Source organism: Pongo abelii, chromosome 7, assembly GCF_028885655.2.
Source record: "Pongo abelii isolate AG06213 chromosome 7, NHGRI_mPonAbe1-v2.0_pri, whole genome shotgun sequence".
NCBI lineage: Eukaryota > Metazoa > Chordata > Mammalia > Primates > Hominidae > Pongo > Pongo abelii.
The window spans coordinates 157,596,348-157,614,788 of NC_071992.2; the positions used below are offsets into that span (position 1 = coordinate 157,596,348).

The 18,441-nt window shown below is 52.6% G+C and overlaps 1 protein-coding gene across 6 annotated transcripts in view; it reads left to right on the plus strand.

Annotated features, from left to right (window-relative positions):
* Positions 1-18,441, plus strand: part of DENND3 (DENN domain containing 3) — a 68,808-nt gene that overhangs the window by 44,237 nt on the left and 6,130 nt on the right. For 5 of the 6 annotated variants that reach the window (XR_008509342.2, XR_008509343.2, XM_024251308.3 and 2 more), the window contains exons 14-19: positions 3,773-4,032; positions 5,150-5,320; positions 6,625-6,754; positions 9,302-9,409; positions 13,693-13,832; positions 17,663-17,823. Coding sequence is in view for 4 of the 6 variants with exons in the window: in XM_024251308.3 (XP_024107076.3) it covers positions 3,773-4,032; positions 5,150-5,320; positions 6,625-6,754; positions 9,302-9,409; positions 13,693-13,832; positions 17,663-17,823 (970 nt within the window). In the remaining 2 variants the exon portion in view is untranslated. Of the gene's footprint in view, positions 1-3,772; positions 4,033-5,149; positions 5,321-6,624; positions 6,755-9,301; positions 9,410-10,699; positions 12,663-13,692; positions 13,833-17,662; positions 17,824-18,441 lie in introns of those variants that run through there. The other variant, XM_063726851.1, reaches the window with a different exon arrangement.

Genomic DNA, 18,441 nt, shown 5'->3' on the forward strand with positions numbered 1-18,441 from the left:
TGTGCAGTGTTGGTGTGTGTGCACAGTGGCTATGGGTGTGCATAGTAGCCATAGGTGTGCACAGCGGCCGTGGGTGTGCATGGTGCTGGGCATGCACAGTGTCTGTGGGTGTGCACTGTGGTAGGTGTGCACAGTGGGTGTACATAGTGGCCGCGGGTGTGCACAGTGGCTGTGGGTGTGCACTGCAGTAGGTGTGCACAGTGCCTAAATGTGCACGGTGTTGGTGTGCATGGTGATGGGCATGCACAGTGGGTGTGCACAGTGGCCGTGGGTGTGCACGGTAGTGGGCACGCACAGTGGCCGTGGGTGTGCACGGTAGTGTGCACGCACAGTGGCCGAGGGTGTGCATGGTGCTGGGCACGCACAGTGGCCGAGGGTGTGCATGGTGCTGGGCATGCACAGTGGCCGAGGGTGTGCATGGTGCTGGGCATGCAGTCTGGGTGTGAACGGTGGTAGGCGTGCACAATGGGTGTGCACAGTGGCCGTGGGTGTGCATGGTGGGGGGTGTGCAGTGTCTGGGTGTGCAATGTGGCAGGTGTGCATGGTGGTGGCCGTGCAGTGTCTGGGTGTGCATATCAGTGTCTGTGGGTGTGCACGGTGTCTTGGGTGAGCATAGTGGGCACGCTGCATAGTGTGGGTGTGCACAGTGGTGGGTGTGCATGGTGGTGGGCATGCACAGTGGGTGTGCATGGTGACTGTGGGTGTGCACAGTGTGGGTGAGTATGGTGGGCGTGCTGCACTGTGGGTGTGTGCAGTGGCGGTGGGTGTGCACAGTGGTGGGCATGCACAGTGTCTGTGGGTGTGCACTGTGGTGGGTGTGCACTGTGGTAGGTGTGCACAGTGTCTGGATGTGCACAGTGTCTGTGCACGGTGTGGGTTTGCACAGTGACCTCGGGCATGCACTGTCTTGTTCTGCTGCAGTGCTGGTGATGTGGTGTCCACCCGCTGGCTGAGCACTGCGGTGAGTGTTGCTTCTTGCCTGATGGGACTTCTTTGGTCTTGCTGCTCCTCCCTTGGTTGGGGTTTTCTAGAGCCCTGAGCACCCTTGCACTGAGGTCAGCGCTGTTGTCTGTGAGAAGCTGTGTCAGGCTCTGGTGACACACACTTCACCCTGCCCAGCCCCAGTAACTGCTGTGGACCAGGCAGCAAGAAGGTTTGCCCTGAGTGGCGCAAGGGGCAGGACCCGTGGCTGGGGCTCCACACTCAGGGTGTCTGGCTCCTTCATTAGGTGATGGCTTTGCCGATTCACTCTCACTCGCTCTCCTTTTCCTGTTTCTTGGGCCTCTCCTCGCCTGGCCACCTGACCAAAAGATTGTTTTATGTGATGTGATTCACATAACAAGTGCTTCTGCCTTAAACCCAGAGTCTGCGCCTTGGCTCACGCCTGTGATCCTAACATTTCGAGAGGCCCAGGCTAGAGGATGGCTTGAGCCCAGGAATTCGAGGCTGCAGTGAGCTATGATCATGCCACTGCACTCCAGCCTGGGTGACAGAGCAAGACGCTGTCTCTAAGTTAAAAAAAAAAAAAATGAAATACATAAAATAAAAACTAAAATCCAGCAACTCAGAACCCTTGGGAAGTGTAGGCTGAGGCGCCCCAGTCAGAGGCGGAGGTGGCTGCATTGAATGGTATTTCTAAAACAGAAGAGGGACTCTGGCAAACAATCTTAGGTATGGAGTCAGGAGAGGACCCACATGCTCTTCGCGACCTCACAGATGACCTTGCTGCCCAGCACAGGGGCTGCAGAGACCTGGCCTGACAGGCCCCGCCCACTGGGCCACAGCACCCTCCTTTGTCTTCTTCTGTGACTTCTTTGGAACAAATGCACTGGGCCTACAGAGACCCTTACTGGCTCATATTTCTCTTCTGTTTGGATCTGGTGACTAGAAAATACAGACGGGCAAAGAGAGTAATTCATTGGGAATCCCGCCACCTGGTGGAGATTTTCGCATAACCACCTGGCGCCTGCGCCGTGTGCTGAAGCTTGCCTTCCCGCTCAGCTCACCCCTGCAGGGCCTGCAGTGCCTGTGACTCGGAAGTGAGATGTAAGAGATGAGGAAATTTCCTCCTGGCCTGTGACAGCACCGACTTCCTTCCCGTGGCGGTCCTCTTTTGGTTGCTGCTGTGACGACTCAGTCGTCCTGGACTCAACTGTGGCCATGATAGCAGATTCCCTAGACAGGCATCGCTGTTGACGCTTTGGTATGGAATTGGAACGGGGCGTGGCGGAGCTGGACCATTAGCCACGTCTTTTGCTGTTTCAGACTCGGGATCTGAGGATCTGAGGATCTGAGGTCACAGGTACTCCCCTTTCAAGCAGCGACCAGCAGGGAAGGCATACCCCAGCTCTGGGCAGACCGTCTGCCCAGCCTCACGGCCCAGGTCTGCTGGCAAAGGGCTTTCCTCTCTGTGTCTCAGTTTCCCCTTTTGAATGAGCCACCTCATAAGGTGGCTGTAAGGATTCATTGGGACCCCATATAGAGTGGATTGTGGTTCTTGGGGTGTAGCAAGTGTTGCTGGATACAGCAGTGCCGTAAGGGAAGCATGTGTGCAGCTCAGCAGTGGCCTGGCCAGGATGTCTCTGCCTTATCAGGGAAGGCTGTGCGTGGGCATGCCTACCTGGGTGTTGAGGGATGGGTAGGAGTTTCCTGGTGTGAGCAGGCAGGATGAATGTGTGTGTGCGTGTAACAACACGACCTGTATGGGAGCATGCTTGGTACGGCTGGGCTGTGGGGTGGGTAGGTGGGGCCCAATCTTGGAGGAATGTGGCTGTGCTGTACAGAAGCAGCCCTGAGTGTTAAACACGGGAGCGGAAGCTCCTCCTTGCATTTGAGAAAAGTGGCTCTGAGTGCCACACAAAGCAGGCTGTGAGTGCCGGTGGCTCTGAAGGCAGGAGCCACTGAGGAGGGTTTTCCTGTGCAGAATTGAGGGGGACTTGCCGCACGTCAGGGGACGGAGAGAGGGACAGGCAGGCTCGGGACACAGGGTGGAGGCAGAGGCAAGCAGGCAGGCTAGGGGCTTGAGTTGGCAGGACCTGTCGGCAGGGACTTGGGATTTCCGAGGGGTCGTCCCATCTCCCGCTGACAGAAAAGCAGGTTCGTTCCGCAACTTGCCAGAAGCCTCTGTGAAAGGTTGTGAAGCGGGCTTCAGCTCAGGCCTCTCTGACTCCAGAGCCCGCGAGTGCTGGCCTCGAGAGAAGGTTACTGCTTCTCATCAGCGGAGGTGATTTCAGTAGCAAACAACAAAAGTCAATGATTTGCTCCTAACCAAAGAGTGTGGAGGTCGGGCCAGTTACAGGCGAGGCCGACCCAGTGGCAGGGCAGTGTCGCTAAGGATCCAACCTTCCCGGCGTTAGCTTCATCCTAGGACTAGCTCCTCTCATGACCCCGAGACAGTGGCCACCAGTTCTAGTGATGAGGAAGGTCTTTGCCACCATTAGAAGAGTGTCCTTGTCCGGAAGGACTTCCCTACCCAAAGGTAAGAGTTGCTGTGACTACCTGAAGCAGGTCCCATGGCCATCCCAGAGCGGGCGGCTGGAAAGGGCTGCGGGCTCAGCCTAGATCGTGTGCCCCTCCCTTGACAGCTGGACACACCTGGGCTGCCAGGAAGGCCCTGGGAAACCTAGGCAGTTTCCATCCAGTGCCCTGAGTGCTGGCGCCACCTGCTGCCGGGTTCTGGTAGTGCGTGGTGTCTTCAGGTCATGGAGAAGCCCTTGGGGCTCCCGAGGTATGTGGCTGTAAGATACCTCTCTTTTCTTCTTATCAAACTAAGGACAGGAGAAACAAATCGACCCAGAAACATTCAAAGATTTCTACAACTGCTGGAAGGAGACGGAAGCAGAAGCCCAGGAGGTCAGTCTGCCGTGGCTGGTGATGGAACACCTGGATAAAAATGAGTGTGTGTATAAGTTGTCCAGCTCCGTCAAGACAAACCTAGGTGTTGGCAAGATCGCCATGACCCAGAAGCGCCTGTTCCTCCTAACCGAAGGAAGGCCAGGCTACATGGAGATTTCCACCTTCAGAAATATAGAGGTAAGGACAGCACGGGCAGACGGCACCAGACCCCACCTGTGTTTAGGAGACAGATGGCTGGAGTGGGCCCTGAGCTGTCTGCCAGCCGTGCCAAGTACCAGCTGCAGTGCTTCTGCAGACCACTTGCCTTCCTGTCCCTCAGTTTGCTCATGTGTAAAGCAGGAATAAGGCTGATACCTTCTCAGTGGGTGGTGGGGATTGAATAGTTTGCATATGGAGCATGCTTAGAATGGTAACTGATTCTCTGACACAGCTGACTTGCATCTGGGAGGCAGGAAGTAAGCAGCAATGTGGGCTGACATTCTCATTAGGGACAGTAGGACGCCTTCGTTCATCCATGAGATGTTTACTGAGAAACCGCCGTGTGCCAGCCACGGTGAGCTACAGTAGCTCATATTTTCTAGTCACAGTCGGACCTGGTTCATATAAAACATAACAATTTTATTTTATAACAATTAAAAAATCTTCGAACAGTTTTAACATTATACTCTAAAGGTAGTCATTTTCCCTGTCGAGGAAATCTGAATTTCATCCTGATTCCTCTTACACCTTATAGTTGTTTTCCCAGATTTAAGAGGACTGTAAGAGGCGTGTCAGATACACGAATGTTTTATGTGATCACTTACTGAGTGGTCATAGAAGCCGGAAAGGCAGTCAAACCACAGCCGCAGCCCATAGTAAATGCTCGGCCAGTAGATCCCCCTCTTGCTGTTGGCCTTCACTTTATGCTTTTCTCCACACCTGCTTTGCCAGACTTCTAGAATTCCAAAGAAAGGTAAATAAGCACCAGGAAAGGGAGATGGAAGTAAAAAAAAAAAAAAAAAAAAAAAGGAGAGAGAAGCATTTAAGGATGTGAAAGAATGCGCCGCCTTCGGACACTGGGCGAGCCCAGCTGTGTGGGTGGGTGTAGGTGCCGCACCGCGGGCGAATCCTACCTGCCGTCCACGGGAACACTGCCCCTTGCCCGGGGCCCTGCCTTCCACGTGCCAGCAGGATGTGTGCCTGCAGCCCATATGCCTCTTCATTCCAGAGCCTGCTCTGCCTCTGTCTCTGTCTCCGGTGAATCCACGTGTTCTCTGAGTGTGACATTCCTAACTTTTCTTTTCTGCCTCTGTAGGAGGTCAGGAGCACCACTACTGCGTTTCTACTTCGGAGAATACCCACTTTAAAAATCAGAGTGGCGTCCAAGAAAGAAGTCTTCGAAGCCAACCTGAAAACCGAGTGTGACCTTTGGCACCTGATGGTGAAGGAGATGTGGGCTGGGAAGAAGCTGGCCGATGACCACAAGGTGGGAGACACGGGTCCCCTCTGCCCTTTGCTGTGGCTGTCTCAGGGGCCTCTCGCCACCTGTGGGTCCTGTGGCGGTCCTCAGCTGTGAGTGCTCGGGCTCGGGTCTGAGTCTCTTAAGCAGAGTAGGTTTGTCGGACACCATCTTGACAGAAGCATTGAAGATGTTGTGGTCTGTGGGACCCAGTGAGAGGCCTCATGGTGCTAGGGAAGAGCATGATGAGAAAACGCAGGGCGGTCTGGGCAGGTGTGGGTGCTCTACTGCCCCCTCTGGGCTGGCGACGTCCCACAGAGTGGGGCCGGGGGTGGATGGTGCTGGTGTTGTCCACACCTGCAGGCCGGAGTTGGGTGTTTTGGGCTCCCCTGCTCTGAGCGACTCTTCACAGTCACAGGATTTGGAATTTGGCAGGGGCAGTACTGCTTTCCTTCCACAGGGTTAAGATGATTTTTCTAGGGATTGTTGTACCTTAATTTACTTTGGGCCAAATTGATAGCTTTGATGATATCAAAGGACAATTGCATAGTAATGAAGGGAACCATGGGCCAGTGGTGTGTAGAGGAGGCATCCACGCTGCTCAAGGGCGGCAAAAGACAGGAAGACGCCTTAGAAAATGGGCAAAGACCATGAACGTGGAACTCATAGAAAGGGAACAGTTCACCAGGGTATGAAGAGGTGCGTAGCCCCACTAATCCTCAGAGAGATGCCAGGGACGATGGCACCCACCACAGTGGCAGTGCTAGGAGGAACAGATGAGGCCACAGCAGGAGGGCTGCTGTTATTACAGGAAGTTCTCGGTCACAGGGCGGAGGGTGACTGGGTCTTTTCTAAGATTCCAGTGCCCTGTGGCTTTTGGACTAGCCATCTGATGCTATACCCACTGGTTTACATAGCATAAACCAACATAGTCAAACCAAAGCCCGTGGGCCAGTGGACTGTCTTTGTAAGTAAAGTTTTATTGGAACACAGTCCTGCCTGTTTGTTTATGAAATGTCCCTGGCTGCTCCCGTGCCACAGTGGCAGGCAGTGGGTGATCTCAGCTGAGACTGGCCACAAAGCTTGAAATGCCTCCTGCCTAGCCCCTTCTAGAAAACACTGGCTGAGCCCTGGTATAAACAATCAATATTTGTCTTAAGTAAGAGAAAAAATATATGACATAAAATCCAAATTCATCGGTGATTTAAACTCTTCATGTCACTTTGAAAAAATGCATTTTGGAAGGATTGTTCTGTGTGACACAACAAGGTCTCCACTGAACTGGTCTTAGTGATTCTTGCTGTTTTGAAATGCATGTGTTTCTGTTCTAGGACCCTCACTACGTCCAGCAGGCGCTGACCAACGTCTTGCTGATGGACGCCGTCGTGGGCACACTGCAGTCACCAGGCGCCATCTACGCTGCCTCCAAGTTATCCTACTTTGATAAAATGAGGAACGAAAGTAAGATAAGCCCGTTCGTAGCGTGGATCATTGTCCTGATTACACGCCTTAAGTGTTTTTATCTGGTCGATGTCTGTTTTATCAAGTAGAACCGAGCCCAGATTTCCCAGTTTTTTCTTTTATATTTGTAATTTACTCTTGAGTCGCACACCTTGTCTGCCATCTTTCCTTCCTTCACTGCACAATGCACCTTGGAGCCCCTTGCTCATCCGTCCAATTGAGGCATCTGGTTGTTTTAATGTCCGGATAGCATTGCAGTGTACACTGCAAGCATTTGTGGTGATTCTTAGTTGCAAACAACAGCCTTTCCTCTGGCTGGCTGAAGCACAGTAGAAACCTGTGGGAGGTTGTGGAGCGGCTCCTGGAATCTCTGACTGGTGGGGAGTGGGTGTCTGAGGCTTGCAGTTAGGAACACACCTGCTGAGAAGCTGGGAACTTCTGCACAGCCGGCCTGTTGACTGATGGGCTTCACTGCTGCATGAGTGAGGAGAGGCCCTGCATGTCAGGATCCGCTTTTTTGTTGATTGGGTCAGCTTCCCCAGACAGGAATCCTCTGACCGTCCTGTAGATTTGCATCTGGCTCTTGCATTCTGGAAGCCATAGAGGCTGGTGCTGGACTCCCATTTTTTTCTTGTGAAAGGTGATCTTCAAGCCTAGGGTTTTCTGGTCTTTTTGTGACTGAGTGATAGACACTGTTCAGGTGAAGGACGTTTGGTCTGTCCCTTCATCGGTGAGTGAGCACTGGTGTGGCCTCTGCGTTGTGGCTGCTGTGAGCATTCATGTACAAGCTCTGGTGTGCACATCTGTTTTCATTTCCCTTGGGCATAGATCTAGGGGACTCTGGCTTTTTAAAACGTCCCAGAATTAGGAACAAACCTCACTTACGTGTTTATTTGCTTGGGCACAGTTTGCTATCTTTGTGGCATCTGTCACCAACTGCAGGACCTCTGCCACTTTCTGGGTACAGAATCCCTCTCCCATGTGACCCAGGGGGACCTTGAGCTCAGCAGCAGCCAGGCTCAGGTGCCTGTGTTCCTGCAAGGCTGGCTGAGTGGCTTGAAGGAGCTTTTGTCCAACAGTCCTGGAACCAGACATTGATTGCTCTTTTTTTTTCCCTGGGAACAAAATCAAACAAACCCCCTACTTTAGCTGTTGATCTCATTCCAAACTCATGCCTAATCTCTGTCGGGCATTTACAGGAAAGCCTTCTAATGCCTTGTTAGCAGCGCATGACAGCAGAGGAGGAGCCGCCACGCTGGTGTCACTCGGTGTGGTGCGCTGGCTCCCGCTCCCTCATTACAAATCCGGAAACATTTTCCCATGTGTAAAGCTCAGGACACATGAGCCTGAGCTTAATTTAGTAGCTTATGGTCAACCCATGATGGAAGGTCTCAGACTGTACAGAATTAAATAATACCCGAAGATGTCATAATCCGAGGCAGGAGCTGAAGAGGCATTGGCCGCGGCCAGTTGGCTTTCACCGTAGCCTGGTGTAGCCCGCCAGCCTCGTGCGGAGTCCTGGTCGACCCCCTGCTAACAGTGTGATCTTCAGTTGATCACGGATGTCGATGTGTGTTGGTTTCTTCATCTTTCTTTTCTCAAAATGGGGATAAAGGAACCAGCCTCATCAGGTTGCCATGACAGTAACAAAATAATGGAAGAGAAGCACTTAAGGGGCAGGCCCTGGATGGCAGGGACTGAGGGAATCCTGGACGCAGGAGGCTGAGGCGCCCGGGGCTGGCAGGAGGGACTGCAGAGCAGGCTGGCCCCAGGGGCCTCCAGGCAGGAATGAGGAGCCGTGTCAGAGCAGGCTGTCCCCAGGGGCCTCCAGGCAGGAGGCCGCTTTAGGTTTTGCCTGGAAACATGGGTTGGATTGGATAGCAAGAGGAGCATTAGGATATCCTGAGGAGCAGTGGTTTTGAACGGGGGGCGATGTTGCACCCCCTCACTGCGGAGAGGCATTTGACAGCACCTGGAGGTATCTGTGGTTGTGTGTGAGGTGCTACTGGCATCTTATGATGCTCAACATCCCACGGCACAAAGGATGCCAGGCATTCGCCCACAGCCAGGATTATCCAGCCCAACATGCCCCCGGTTCTAGGCTGGGAAACTGTGCTCATGGGTTAGGTCTCTGGGTTTCATCTTGGGAAGGCTTCGTTATTGAGGAGAATTTTATATCTCCGCTTTGCTGGGCATTGTGTCATGTTTGGGTGTAGCTAGAGATCAGATGGGATGGCTCAGGGGCAGAGAAGAAAGCTGTGTTTAAACAAAGGCAGCTCGAGGCATAGGGGCATGGAGGTGTGGTGTGGACACAGGTGGGGGATGCGCCTGGCCACTCACTCGCACACCAGGTGACAACCAGGAAAGGAGGCCGAGGGTGCGGGGCTTTCTTTCAGTGCCCCGGGTCCAAGAGAGCTTCGTCTTCACAAATTAGGAAGTTTTACCTGCAAGCTGATATTCTGCAGAAATCAGAGTGCGTGAGGCTGTTGCATCGCGTCTGTTTCCTCGAGTCTGCGACAGTGACACTCCAAGTGTCTTGTCTTTCAGTGCCCATGACGCTTCCGAAGACAACCCTGGAAACACTGAAGCATAAAATCAACCCCTCGGCGGGGGAGGCGTTCCCACAAGCGGTGGACGTGCTGCTCTACACTCCGGGTAAGGCCCCTCTGCCCGCTCCTCACTGCCAGTTTTCAGCCAACCCGATGTGCTTAGGTTTGGGTTCAGGGTCAGCCCTGAAGTGAAAGGGGAACCAGTGTCACGGGAGAAGCGGGGACGAGGTGACTGTTGCTTTCTGAGGTGAAGTGCTGCGTGATAGGTGTGCAGCTGGCGCAACCGCTCCATGGACTCAGCCTCACAGTGACTGGAGCCAGAGAGCCCACGGGAGATGGAAATGGGGCCAGCACTTGAGCTCCCGCCCCAGGGCTGCCATCCCTCACCTTCTAGAGCAGTTGACGGTCACACTAGCTCTTTCTTTTTTTGAGACGGAGTCTTGCTTTGTCACCCAGGCTGGAGTGCAGTGGTGAATCTCGGCTCACTGCAACCTCCAACTCCTGGATTCAAGTGATTCTCCTGCCTCAGCCTCCTGAGTAGCTGAGTCCCCAGGCACCCGCCACCATGCCTGGCTAACACACTGGCACTTTCTAAAGCACTCTCGCTCACATCATTCCCCCGGAAGCTCTTAATCGGATCCTCCTGTCATGGTGATAAGGTGATGGTGCCTCAGATGTTTGTTGTCATAGAAACTGGAATGACAAGGAGTCTGTGCGGCCCTGAGTGGCCCTGAGTGCCTGCCAGTCCCTCTTCTCTGTTGGGTGAGGCTGCACCTGCCTCCTGTGCTCGGCTTTCCTGGGACCCTGCACGCCGCATCAGGGTGGTGGCAAGAGAAGGAAATGGGTGCGACCAAGGGTCTCGGTATAAAAAAGATGGCTGTCATGTTGCACGTTTAAACTGTGGAAAATACTTTTATTTAATTTTGGCTTATGGAGAATGCAGCAGGGAAGCTTATGCTGAGGGTTTACAGTGTGGAAAACACAGGAATACAGTTCTCGGCAGAAAAGATTTGTATTTTTTGTGTATTTTTTATTTTTTTGAGTCAGGGTCTTGCTCTGTTGCCCAGGCTGGAGTGTAGTTGGTGCAATCATGGCTCATTGCAGCCTCAACCTCCTGGATCCAAGCGATCCTCTTGCCTCAGCCTCCTGGGTAGCTGGGACCACAGGCTTGTACCACCAAATCCAGGCACGTGCCACCGAAACCAGGTGATTTGAAAAATTTTGTGTAGAGATGGTGTTTCGCCATGTTGCCTAGGCTGATCTCGAACTCCTGGGCTCAAGCGATACCTCTCCACCTCGGCCTCCCAAAGCGCTGGGATTACGGGTGTGAGCCACTGCACCAGCCCAGAAGGGATTTTTAAAATTGTCACTTTGTTTGTTGCATCTCCATCTGCAGGTGTCAGCCGTAGGCATCAGGGATGCAGACGTAGGCATCACCCCCTCTCACAGGCCATGTCCGCGGCTTCACAGAGCACCTGGCCATTCACACATGGAGCTCACGCTTCAGGCGGGCAGAGAAGCTGTGTGTGAAGCGATTTCCCCATAAGAGAGTTTTTCTCTCTTCATGGCAGGCCAAGAAACCCAGGAACGCGATAGACCCTGTCTGAGCAAGCAGGCAGCGTCATCAGGGCCGCCCTGCGTGAGGCCTACCTGATGTGTCTAAGCCGGGCTCTGTGCTGACTTCGCCAGAGATAACTCCACAGACCAAGACACTTTGACCATGGCATTTGAATACATGGTATTTTTAGGTCCCGGTTGGTTTCCCTGAAATGAAACTCACTCTGGGCTTCCTGTTGTGACGGGCGAGGAGTTCAGGCGGCTTCCCCTCCAGGAGCATCTTGAAGGCCTGCGGAGAGCGTGCAAAGCAGCCGTGGAGAACGGGGAAGCCACCTTTTCCTGTGGCTGCCGATTCTGGAAGGCGTGGCCGAGAAGCTGGTAGCTGAGCAGGGCTTTTGCAAGCCTCGTGAGATTACAGGGACAAGAGGTGGGGTCAGGCCCCATCAAGAAGGGGGAGTCTTGTTACTCCCATTAGCTTGGGGCTGTGTCTCCGACAGGTTCCGAGGAGTTAGGAGAACCAGCCCTGAGGCCAGGCCACAGGTCAGCTCAGGCTCTGCCCACGGGGAGCGTGCCTTTCAGAGAGGGCAGTGTCTCACCCACGGGAGCAACAGACCACCGGAACGCACCCCAGAAAGACCGGGAGGCCTGCCTTTCTGGACTCAGGATGGAGGCAGTACTGCAGGGCGGGAGGTCGCTTGAATATCCTCAGGGGAAAGGTGAAACCTCGCCCCTTCAGACCGCCCTGGGGTCAGGCCCAAGGGGGCCGAAATCTCAACGTGGTGGTAAGGGCAGGCAAATGTGAACAATGAAAGCAAACTTCTAGGCAATAGGGGAGAAGAATATTTTCATGACTTTTATGGTAAAGAAAAAAATGCATAAATTATATAATACTAACCATAAAGGAAAAGAATGTTGAATTTGACAGTATTAAAAGCAATGATTTTATAATTTTTATTTTTTCTGAGACAGGGTCTGGCTCTGTCACCCAGGTGCAGTGGCGCGATCACACCTCACTGCAACCTCTGCCTCCTGGGCTCTAGCGATCCTCCCCCCTCGGCCTCCTGATTAGCTGGACTACAGGTGCACACCACTATGCCCAGCCAATTTTTGTATACTTTTTTTTGTAGAGATGGAGTTTTGCCATGTTGCTCAGGCTGGTCTTGAACTCCTGAGCTTGAGCAATCTGCCGGTTTTGGCCTCCAAAGCGCTGGGTTAGAGGCGTGAGCCACCACAACTGGCCAAAAGCAATGATTTTAAAAAGAAGACACTTTTTTTTCCTCCTTTCAAATGAGCTGGTTTAATTCACGGTGATACAGAGTTGAGGGTAGAAGACCAAAGAGCTTCCTCTGGCAGGCCTCCGGGCTGCTTTACCTTAAATTCACAGCTCAGGTGGGAATGACGGGTGAGAAGCCACTAAAGATGTCACGTGACACTGTCAGGATTTTTTTTTTTTTTTTTTTTTTTAATTAAAAAAAAGAAAGTTTATTCTTGAAAGTGCAACAGGCTCCAGGGCAACGCTCACTCTAGCTGAAGATGGCAAAAGCTGTCCTGGCAGGTGTTGAAACAGGAGTGGAGTCCTGGCCGCCACCGCCCAGGCAGAGGGAGCAGCGTGCTTTCCGCCAGGGGTCTTAGTTCCAGCTGTGGCTGGGCCTCCCTGCGGCCTGTGCTTTCGGCCCCTTGAGGTTCTGGTCCGTTTTGCTTTCTGCTGGAAGCCTCATCGTCCCTGTCCCTCTCCTGGGCCTGCTTCTTGGGCTGTCTCAGAGGCTTCTTGCCATCTTCGTGGCCAGACACGGCGCCTACGGCCCCTTCCCCAGACCCTGCCACAGGAAATGGACAGAAGACATTTTTGAGAGGGTGAAAATGTAAGCTGCAGACTGGGAAGGATCTTTAAAATGGGTGCTGCTAAAATCATTGCTTTTAATGTAGTCAGATTCACCAGTCTTTTGCTTTATGGTATTTTTATAATGTCATATGTAATTTATGAATACAGCACCATGGAGTCAGTTAGGGGCTCATATCCAGAACACCGGAACAGCTGGCCGGGCGTGCCTGTGGTCCCAGTGAGGCGGGAGGGTGGCCGGAGCCCTGGAGTCGGAGCCTGCGGTTTGCTGTGATCGCACCTGTGAACACTGCTGCACTCCAGCCCGGGCAACATGGCAAGACCTCGTCTATTAAAAAGTAAAAATAAAAAAAATAAAAAAAAATAACAGCCACAAACTAGGGAGAATGAGACACAGACACTTCCCACAAGAGGGCATGGGGATGGCCAGTTCAAGCCATCAGGCTCATTAGCAATTAGAGAAATGCAATTAAACCACAATTGAAAAGCCAAAAGCTCCACACCCTTAGAATGGCCAAAATTAAAAAGATGGACACCACCAAGTGTTGGGAAAGACGCGGAGCCCGCTGCACGTGAGGGTGTGGGGGGCACCATGGCTCCTGCCGCCGTCTCTCCAGCTGCCCTCCCTCCCTGCCTCCCTCCCTCTGTGTCCACCTGCTCCTCTTCCAGTTCCCTCTGCCTGGCTGTTTTCTCTAGTGAATGCTCACTCAGCTGGCAGGTCCTGGCTTAGCAAAGCTCACAGGCATTCGGCTCTGCGTCTGCCTGTGGCTCTGCCCCTGTCTTTGTGGCCCTCTCACCAGCGAGCTGCCCACCGACTCTGAGCTCCCAGAGGGCAGGGCAGCCTCTGCCTAGGCACATCTTTGTACGTCCAGCACCTAACATGGGCCTGGCGCTTAGGAGGGCCCAGGAGACACCTGAGTAATGGCACCAGTCACCTGCTGCTACAGCAAAAGCGTTTCCTCCTAACAGTTTTGTGCTGCTCTCCTCTTTAGGGCATCTTGACCCAGCCGAAAAAGTTGAAGACGCTCACCCCAAGTTATGGTGTGCTCTGAGTGAAGGCAAGGTGACCGTGTTCGATGCTTCTTCATGGACCATCCACCAGCACTGCTTTAAAGTGGGCACCGCGAAAGTGGTGAGTACATGAAGTGTCGGGAAAGAAGCCTCTGGATTCACGTGATTTCTGAAACCCAAGTGTGTTCATCCATATTCGACAGTAGGATACAAGCTATTCCACAGCCTCACTCAGTTTCTGTAAACAGGGGGTCTTAACTTTTACCTAGAGTTTTCAAATTAAATGTTAAGCTTGTTCCAACCTTCTACTTACACGTCCTTATTGAAGAAGATGGCGGCTTTGACTTTCTCATCTAAAAATAGATTTCAGGCCCCCATCTAAAAATAGATTGCAGGGGCTCACACCTGTAATCTCAGCACTTTGGGAGGCTAAGGTGAGTGGATTGCCTTCAGCCCAGGAGTTTGAGACCAGCCTGGGCAACAGAGTGAGACTCCATCTCTACAAAAAGCACAAAAATTAGCCGGGCATGGTGGAGCGTGCCTGTAGTCCCAGTTACTTGGGAAGCTGAGGTGGTAGGATCGCTGAGCCTGGGAGGTCGAGGCTGCAGTGAGCCAAGATTGTGCCACTACACTCCAGCCTGGGTGACAGAGCCATACCCTGTCTCAAACAGACAAATAATAATAATAATAGTAAAATAATAAAAATAGATGTCAATTCTGTGAAGTGGAGCCATTGTGGTCTCTGCCTGCTTATTAGAGGCTTCACACTACCCTTTGGGAACAATTTCCTTCTTTTTTTTCTTTTTTGAGACAGAGTCTTGCTCTGTTGCTCAGGCTGGAGTGCAGTGGTTCAGTTATGGCTCACTGCAGCCTCAACCTTCTGGGCTCAAGTGATCCACCTCAGTCTCCTGAGTAACTGGGAACAGGTGCACGCCACCATGCCTGTCTAATTTTGTGTTTTTTGTAGAGATGAGGTTTTGCCATGCTGCCCAGGCTGGGAACGATGTCTTCCATCCTGTACTGCACTACTAAGGTTCCCACGGACCAGGGCCTTAAAATGAACTTGCAGTGTTTCCTGGGACCCTGGTGTTTCCTGGTGGCACAGTGGTTACTGGGTCTCTTTTGGAGCAAAAGAGGAGACAGCTGCCTCTGCAGTGACTTGAGCGTTATCCACCTGTCCCCACGTGCCAGGTGGCAGAGACCAGGGCCCAGCAAAATTCAGTGTCCACTCATCACACATTATTCCTCTCATTTAGAGCAAGCTTGTCCAACCTGTGGCCTGCAGGCTGTACGTGGCCCAGGACGGCTTTGAATGAGGCCCAACACAAATTCGTAAACTTTCTTAAAACATATGTTGAGTTTTTTTTGCAATCTTTTTCCTTTTAGCTCATCAGCGATCGTTAATGTTAGTATATTTTATGTGTGGCCCAAGACAGCTCTTCTTCCACTGTGGCTGAGGGAAGCCACAAGCGTGCACACCCCTGATTTAAAGCAAGTTTGAATTGTTTCTGATAATTTTAAAACAAGTACAACTGTTAATACATTTTTAGTAATGCGTCCTTGGCAGTGCCATGGTGTGTCGCTTCTTCTATGACCATGGGATGTTGAGTGTGGAAGCTGGGATTCCTGCCCTGCTCATCTCTCCAGGCCCCCAGCGGCCCCTCCTGCCTGCAGACCATCATTTCTTGGGGATTTTCCCTCCCTGTTTGCCCGTCAGCGCTGTGAGCTGCCCCTCCCTGCGGATCTGTGTGTGCTTCCCTGTCGCCCGAGAGGCTGCCGAGTAGCCCCCCGTGCTCTGCGACCCCACACTCCCCCACACCGTGGGCTGCACGCCCTTTGTCCGTGTTTCTCCTGTTCTTGCTCATGGATTTGCAGATGACGTTCACATTTAAATTGCATTTTATAGTTTTCAAAATATTTTCACATCTACACTCTCCTCCTATCTGGTCACCCTCCGAGCAGCCACCCCATCATGGGATCTGCCGAGAAATCCTCATGCCTTACTCCTTGAGCATGATAGGATTTTTTTTTTTTTACATGTTTAACGTGAAAAGAATACTCCAGTGGAGTATATACCTAAGTATATATTAGGCATTGGCTGGTATCATTTTTTTTTTTTTGACAGGGTCTCACTCCCATTGCCCGTGGCTGGAGTGTAGTGGCGCAATCGCTGCTCACTGCAGCCCGGACCTCCTAGCTTAAGCGATCCCCCGGCCTCCCGAGTAGCTGGGGCTACAGGTGCGCACTACCACACCTGGCTAGTTTCTGTGTTTTGAGTAGAGATGGGGTTTCACCATGTTGCTCAGGCTGGTCTCAAACTCCTGGGCTCTGGCAATCCTCCTGCCTCGTCCCTGCTGAAGCGCTGGGATTACAGGTGTGCGCCACTGCGTCTGGCCGTGGCCCTGCCAGAGCGCTGGGATTACAGGTGTGTGCCACTGCGCCTGGCCGTGGCCCTGCCAAAGTGCTGAGATTACAGGTGTGCGCCACTGCGCCTGGCCGTGGTATCAATTTTGATGGCTGTGTTCCCTTGTCTAAAAATAACGTGGCAAAATCCCTGCCACAGTATGTGCTTGCAAAACTGCTATCAAACAAATACTGACTTCAAATACATACCGCCAAGAGGGTGGGACCACTCTGAGATACCTGAATAGCAAACTTTACATGTTAGAAGGTAATGAGAGCCTGCTAAATCATTTCCCCCCATATTCAAATCATGAGTCTCAGATGATAAAGTAATAGCATCCATGATACAGTAAAAATATTGACAAAAGTCTAGTAATGCTTTAGACCAAACAACAAAAAAAGGAAAAATTAGGGAACTTATTTTTCTAAATTTAGTTTTTTTCAGTTCGTTCTTAGTTATAAGCATTTCAAGCCTGCGTGCAGTGGCTCACGCCTATAATCCCAGCACTTTGGGGGGCTGAAGCAGGAGGATTGCTTGAGTCTAGGAGTTCAAGACCAGCCTGGGCAACATGGGGAAACCCCATCTCTACTAAAACTGCCAAACATCAGCCAGGCGTGGTGGCATCAGCCAGGCGTGGTGGCATCAGCCAGGCTTGGTGGCACATGGCCGTAGTCCCGGCTACTCCGGGGGCTGAAGCCGGAGAATCGCTTGAGCTGGGAAGCTGAGGCTGCAGTGAGCCATGATCATGCCACTGCACTCCAGCCTGGGTGACAGAGAGAGATCCTGTCTAAGAATAAATAAATAAAAATACAAATTCTGATTTCAAAAAGTCTAAAAGCAATCATTAGTTGACTTTGCTTAACTTAGCCAGAAACCCTGAGAACACTCTCTAGACACTGGGAGCCCCTGCCAGTTCTGCTTGTTCGTACACAGTCGGTCTCATCATTTGGAGATTCCGTATTTGCAAATTTGACCACCTGCTAATATTTCCTTGTAACTCCCAAAACAGACACTCGTGGTGTTTTCTTGGCGACCCACAGACATGCATGTGCACAAAGTGGGGAAAAACTTGAGTCGCCTGATGTGGATTTTCTGGGCCAACGAGTGTCCTCTCCTCGGCCTGGTTGGTGCCACAGTTTTCACATTTTTTGCTTTTTGTTGGTGATTTTGCCATTTAAGATAGCCTCAAGCATCAAGCTCCCTAAGCACGAGGAGGCAGTGACGTGTCTTGCAGAGAAAATGCATGTGTGAGATGAGCTTGGTTCAGGCCGCAGTGACAGTGCTGGCGGCCGTGGGTATCGTGTTAATGAATCAAGCATACGTAGTCAATAAGGTGTCTGTGAACAGAGCACGCAGAGAACAAGGTTATGCACTGATGGGTGGATGACAACGTCAGGGCCAGAGGCTCCCAGGACCCTGAGCTGGCGTGTCCCCTAGGAGTAGTGGTTCCATATCCGCTAATTCAGCATTTGCAGTAAATGTAGAGAATATGACTTCACCAGTATCGAGACTGACTGATTTCTCACGTTCCCGTGGCCTCCCGTTAGAACTGCATGGTGATGGCCGACCAGAACCAGGTGTGGGTTGGCTCGGAAGACTCCGTCATCTACATCATCAACGTCCACAGCATGTCCTGCAACAAGCAGCTCACAGACCACTGCTCCAGTGTCACGGATTTGATTGTGCAGGACGGACAGAAGGCACCCAGGTGCAGTGGGCTCTGCTGGGGAGAAGGGACTGTTTGGCTTATGGGTGGGCAGAGGGCACAGCGGGTAGGGTTCCCAAGTCTTGTGCCCACAGGGGCCAGGCGGGGCGTACGGAGTGAAGTGGATCTAGAACGAGGAAAGCTGGGTGGTGTCCTCGGTCTGCTTCTGCTCACGGGTGCGGAGAACCCATGACACCAACGTGGGTCAAGCATGGTGATGAAGGCACCACACCCGGCCTTCCTGCTGAGCTTGCTGTGGGCACGGTGGCGTGGGGCAGCCCCGAGAGGGCACAGCCTCCCAGAGGCGCACCAGCCATGGTGTCAGAAGCCTGGACTTGCCTGGGAATCGCCTGAGTGCTCAGTGTTGGCCTTGGGCTGCCTGTTCGCTGCTGTGTCCCACGGTGGGAGCAGCACTGGACACAGTGGGTATCCGGGGAGACGGGAGGAGGAGGTGGGGTCTCCTTGAGCAGAGGCCCGTGGTGGGGAAAGTGCTCAAGGCTGCCCACTTGGTCCAGGCAGCCCCAGCCCTGGGGGAGGGGCTACACTCCCCACTCCTTTTTCCCCCAGACTCAGTGTTGGGGGCACCTGTGTCAGGCCCTGTTGGGGTGGGTAGGGAGGTGC